A 5755-nucleotide genomic window follows, 5' to 3' on the forward strand; every position below is an offset into this window, starting at 1 on the left:
ATGGATAAGGCGGGCTCGCTGCACACCTCGGTGCCCACGCCGCCTCCCCGGCTCTACCTGCCGCGCAACTTCAGCTGCAGCGCTTGCCTCTATGGCAGCCTGGCCGAGCAGTGCAAGGGGGGCTGCAGCCCCGACGGCGACGCCGCGCCCCCGCCCGTGGTGCGGGAAGCGGCGGGCGAGAAGCCGCCGCCAGCGCCCCGCGGCCGGGAGCCCTCGCTGCCCGCCGTGCCCCCCAGCCCCACGCAGCGCCGCCGCGCCAAGTCGCTGCCCACGCCCGGCGACCGCAGCCTGCGCCCGGCGCTGCAGCAGAGCCCGTCTCGCCGCAAAACGGTGCGGTTCGCCGACTCGCTCGGCCTGGAGCTCACCTCCGTGCGCCACTTCTGCGAGGCCGACCTGCCGCAGGTGCCGCTGCCCGCGCCGCTGCCGCCGCGCACCGCCGACTTCTTCAAGACCAGGAAGCCGCCGGCGCTGGGCGACCTGGAGCCGGTGCTGTTCGGGCCGCCGCCGCCGCTGCTCGAGCCGCTCTTCCCGCCGCAGCCCGGCGCCAGCCCCGGCTTCACGGAGCGGGTGCGGCAGCACAAGGTGAGGCTGGAGTGGGTGCGGGCCGAGCCGGCGGGGCTGCGCGGCGCCGTGCGCGTCCTCAACGTGGCCTACGAGAAGGCCGTGTCGGTGCGCTACACGCTCAACCGCTGGGCCAGCTGCGCCGAGGTGGCCGCCGCCTACCAGCCGCCCGGCCCGGCGGACGGCCTCACCGACCGCTTCGCCTTCCTCCTGCCGCTGGGCGCGGCCGCCGCCGAGGCCACGCTGGAGTTCGCCGTCCGCTACCGCGTCGCCGGCGCCGAGTACTGGGACAACAACGAGGGCGCGAACTACCGGCTGCGGGGCCGGCAGCGCATCCCGCCCGCCGCCGGGCCCCCGCAGGACCCCGACAGCACCGCCTGGATCCACTTCATCTGAGGCGCGGGGGGCGCGGCGGGGGCGGCCGCCTCCGGCGGGAGCCGCCGGTGGCAGCGCGGAGCCCCGGGCGGGCCGGGGGCCGGCGGGGACCCCCCGGCAGCTCTCGGCGGCCCTCCGGCCCCGTCCGCCCGTCGTTTACAGCCGCTTCTCTGTAAGTCGCCGGAAGAGATTTTCTTGAATTCTGTTTACAGAGGGATAATTTCTGTTTTCTGTGTCGCTAGCCGTGTCCGGGGGAAGCCTTCCTGGCTGCCACGGCAGTGTCGGCTGACGGGCGGGAAATCTGCATCTCCTGCTGCGCTGTGGCTACCAGCAGAACAGCCGCCTAGCCAGGCTCGGGAGCGAGGGGCTGCAGAGCGTCTGCGGAATTTACTAGTCAGGACCAGTATCCGCAGGTGCCAACAGATGCTCCCGGGTGCTGGGGGTCAGGATCGACTGCTGGCACCTGCACAGGGTCAGTCAGGAGGGCACTGGCATGGGGCACCGGCCGCCCGCCCCGTTTGCCTGATCCCGCTCCAGCAGAGCCCGGCTCCGGGACGGCGCTGGGTCTGCTCGGAGCGGCCACTCGTGCTAATTGCCCTGCCGGTCCAAGGGCCTTCCAGGGCCAGGATAAGGGACAGACGACAGCTTTGAACCCAAAAAGACAAGATACGGATGCCCCCAGATGTAGCTGTGTGTCGTCATTCTGTAAAAATAATTGATCGGTTTAAAGCAAATCTATTTTTTTAATCTAATTTTGAACTCTGTTGGTTGTGTTTAAGCATATTTAGGCAAGAAAAACAGTGTCACATGCTAATTGAAATGCAGCCCACTGGGAGATTTTTAAAAAGCAAGCGTTTTTGTTTTAAAATTCACGTGGTATGTTGTTGTAAAGGCTTGTCAGTATCTGATGTTTGTTTCCGTAGGATTGGTCCCGTGAAGCTGCTTGTGTTCAGTCAGCAGGATAGTCGTGGAATTGCACCAAAGGAGCTAGAGATGGCGAGTTGAATCCGTAATTTTAGTCTGCATCCCAAGCAACACTTTCAGTTTTATTTCTGTTAACAGTTTAATTGGATTTCTTATGCCAAGGTATCAGTGTGAGAGCCTGCTTTCCGAAAAACAAAATACTCCAAATTTTTCATAATAGTTTCAGAAAGTGGCAGATTTCACAAAGTTGGCTAAATTTAGTCAGACAAATTGAAGAAAATCATATCTTTCCATATAAAATATATCAATAAAATTACAGAGCATGCTGACTTCTGCCTTCAGAGGTGTACTTTAAATTATATTAGCAGTAAACATAGTATTTTCCTTTTTAAACTTGCTTTTTTAGGAGTTCAGCTGAATACAGGTTGTGCTGGTGCCAAATCTGGGTGCCAACTTTCTGAGATTTAGGTGTGTATATGTTTGCAGGAGAGGGACCTCTACAAATACGACTTCTGAGAGTGGTAACTGATGTCAGTGTGATCTTCTCATTATGAAGGGCTGTAAGATCAGGCCTTTAGTGTTTTGGATGTTCTGTAGATTGTTTAGGAATTAAATGTGATTTTTTGAATGTGTTTTTGAGTTCCTTGAAAGGGTCAAGTGTCTCAAGCAGCTTGAGTAATGTTGAGTTCTCACAGAACTTTTTGGCTTTGGTGGGAATCGGGAGCACTTTTGTCTCCCGAGAGTTCAGTCAGAATAATTAAACTTGCAAATTCTGGGGGGAAAAAAAAAAAAAAGGATCTGGAAACTTGATGGGAAAAGAGTATTTAATTTAATTTCTCTAGACCACTGTTTTTGATTTAGTAGAAATAATATCAGTACTACAGAATGGCTACTCTTGGTTTTAATTTCCTGGCCAGTTTTCTAATCCCTGTGTTTTTAATAGAAACAGAATACAGAAAAAATGTACTCTCAACATCCACGGAGTATTTTACATTTTAGAATATTAAGGCCCTGATCTTGTAGTAAAGTAATCCTAGATATCACTAGTACACACTTATAAAGCTAGAATTGCACAACTAGCCTCTTAAAATGTTTATCGTTAAAACATATTAAGTGGTGTATTTGATAAAGAAAGCCCAAGTGTCTTTTAGTTAAACTTATTTTTTTTGTAAGAGCCTTAATACTGGAGAGAAAAAAGGACTTGTCTCCGTTTGAAAGCACTTTGAAATCTGGTGGAAATATAGCCAAACATATTTTTATTTATGTGTTATAGCTTTCCCAAATGCTTTTTGCTTGGTCTTTTTTACCCAAATAGCAAACCAACAGCTGTTACGTAGATTGATGAAAGCACTTGGAGAAAAAAGTGGTTTCTATGCATTTTAGATTAACTGATGCTGCAGCTTTGCTTATGAAGATTTAACAAGGTTTCCTGTTTACTGTTTCAATGGCTTTAGAAACAAAAATGGTGCTAAAACCATTTTTAACAGTGAATTATTCTAATTCTAGAACTTCCTAATCATTTTCCAGTGAATGACAGTTTTCATTGTGGTTTGACTTTTGCAGCATCTGCAGTTCTCTAACCATTTAAAAATCTCCTTATAGCAACTGTGGATTAAACGCTTTAAATTTGGGATACCCAGATGGAAGTACATACATCAAGTACACTAGCAAGTTGTTGTATTACCTCTTATCACGACTTAGGTGAAATTACTGTTGCGCTCGGTTGAAATTTTGTAGGCAGAATTGGGCTATGGCTTTGTAATACTGTTAGATTTTATTGATCTTTTATTTATGGCCCCCTTTGTCAAACACAAATCTGAATGTTAAACCTTTTGGGGATGTAGCATACCAGAAGACTGGTTTGCAAAATAGAGAAAATCCTGAGCTTTCAAGCGGTTAAGCCTGTCCTCAATGCTAGATTTCATGAGTAACTTTATGGGCTGATCTTAATCGCAGATTATCGATGATATATGTGCAAGTCCAGTGAAAGATGTGGTCTTCTAGAATCGTTTATAAACACCTGCTTTTTAAAGCCTGGAAAGGTAAAATTGCACCCAGTCAGCTTTGACTACAGAGTGCTATTGATGAAATCTGTGGGAGAAGTTTGAGGTGTTTTAATGGAAATTTGTCAGTGGTTTATGCCAAAGCTGCACTACTTTGATTATACATTTGCACTTCGATCGTGTTAATTTATTTGCAAGCAAGACTTATTCAGATTTCCAAGAACATGTCCAGTTGCGATGACTGTGAGCATTTTTTCCGCTGGCAGCGTTCATGTGCAGTTTCCAGTCCTTTAGATTTCAGTCTGACGCCATCTATGTGTCAGGCTTGCTAGAAGCATTGGGATAAGTGGAGATGAAATAAAAATCCCAAATAATACATATATAACATTTACATAAAGGATTACTTTGGGGAGAAAAACATGTGTTGAGGATAATTTTCAAGTTGGCAGGACATGAATCATTTTAATGGGAGCAGGAGCAAACTAACATTTCTAAAGAATATAGTTCCACAAAATGAACTTTTGCAGCCAAAGTAAAATATTTGAAAATTTTCAAGCTAACTTTTGGAAAAAAATGACAGCTCTTTGTATTTTTATTTGCAAGAACAGAGCCCATGCCACCTTCCTTTCCAAGTGGTACTGAATGGTTTAGGCAAGGCAAAAATCCTTAGGTTGTGTACTTCACTTTTAAGTGAATTATTCATTGCTTATGTCTCCGCAGCTGTAAAAATGTCTGTCATTTGTTGTGTAAAGTTGTAGTTTTATGAAATGTGCCATGTTATTTTATGTGCAATGTAATGATACTTTATACAGCAAGTCAAATTGTACTGTATGTCCAGTATATGTTGATGTTTGCTGCTGGTAGATTTTTTGCATGGGATTCTATGCCTTTCATGGCAATATTTTTGAGATCTACTCTAATTATTACACATCCTAAAAGGAGTCAGAACCATTAAGCAACTGTAAATGGAATTTCAGCTAGCTAAACATATTACTATTTACTAGCATAAAATCAGTAACTGAAACTGCCATACTCATTTTCAATAAATATACATAATTTCAGGTAGATTAATTTTCTTTCCCCTTTTACCATTTGCAAGTAACATTTTGATGTGAATGTGTGTTCCTCAGTGTCTCAGTAAACAAGAGAATAAGTGCACACTCTTTGTTTCAGCATATGTGAGGGGAAAATGTGTCGCTTGAATGAACAAATGTCTGTTCATGCATAAGCATGATCTCTTTACAGATACATGAAACGTTTTTCCATGGAGCCAACAGGCAAACATCTGCTGATTCTACATTTTAATGTAAAGTAACCTACAGAAATACTTCAAATCGGCTTTTTAACATATTATTAAATAAATAATGACATTTTTATGTGCCTTTCAGTGTTTCGTGGGAATAAATCTCATGTGTTCCTTAGCTCTCTCACCAAAAGTTCAATAAGGCTTTGTTAAAATGAAATGTATACTAAAAATATAATAATCAGTTCTAATTCCTGATACATTTTCAGCTGTGCCAGAAATCCTGTATCTGTAGCAGCCAGAAGAATTTGGTAACATTTTCCCATATTACAGTCAGAAATGTGTCTTCCTGATACACCTCTACAATTATGTAGTTAAGTAAAAAAACCAACTGTGACTATAGTTAATATAACAAAATATGTTTATTGTATATATTCACCTCTTACACAGATATTCTAAATATATATTCTATCTGAAACCAAAAGTTCTAGTTTTTTATGAAATCTATTTGTGGAGACATGGTCTTTTCAGCTTTTACTGTTATTTATCTGATGCTGCATAATGCATATCATTAAAATTTTTGGATGGATTTAATCTGTCTGCACAGTTTGTATCATGAGATTAACGTGCTCACTATAAGAAATACCTA

General features: G+C 45.2%; 1 protein-coding gene across 1 annotated transcript; it reads left to right on the forward strand.

Annotated features, from left to right (window-relative positions):
* LOC147527763 (protein phosphatase 1 regulatory subunit 3E-like) lies at positions 1 to 957 on the forward strand. Its single transcript, XM_086621257.1, has one exon. The coding sequence runs from the start codon at positions 1 to 3 to the stop codon at positions 955 to 957; it is 957 nt and encodes a 318-aa protein (XP_086477383.1).
* The last annotated feature ends 4798 nt before the right edge of the window (positions 958 to 5755 follow it).

Source organism: Tauraco erythrolophus, chromosome 15, assembly GCF_009769465.1.
Source record: "Tauraco erythrolophus isolate bTauEry1 chromosome 15, bTauEry1.pri, whole genome shotgun sequence".
In the NCBI taxonomy this organism is placed as follows: domain Eukaryota; kingdom Metazoa; phylum Chordata; class Aves; order Musophagiformes; family Musophagidae; genus Tauraco; species Tauraco erythrolophus.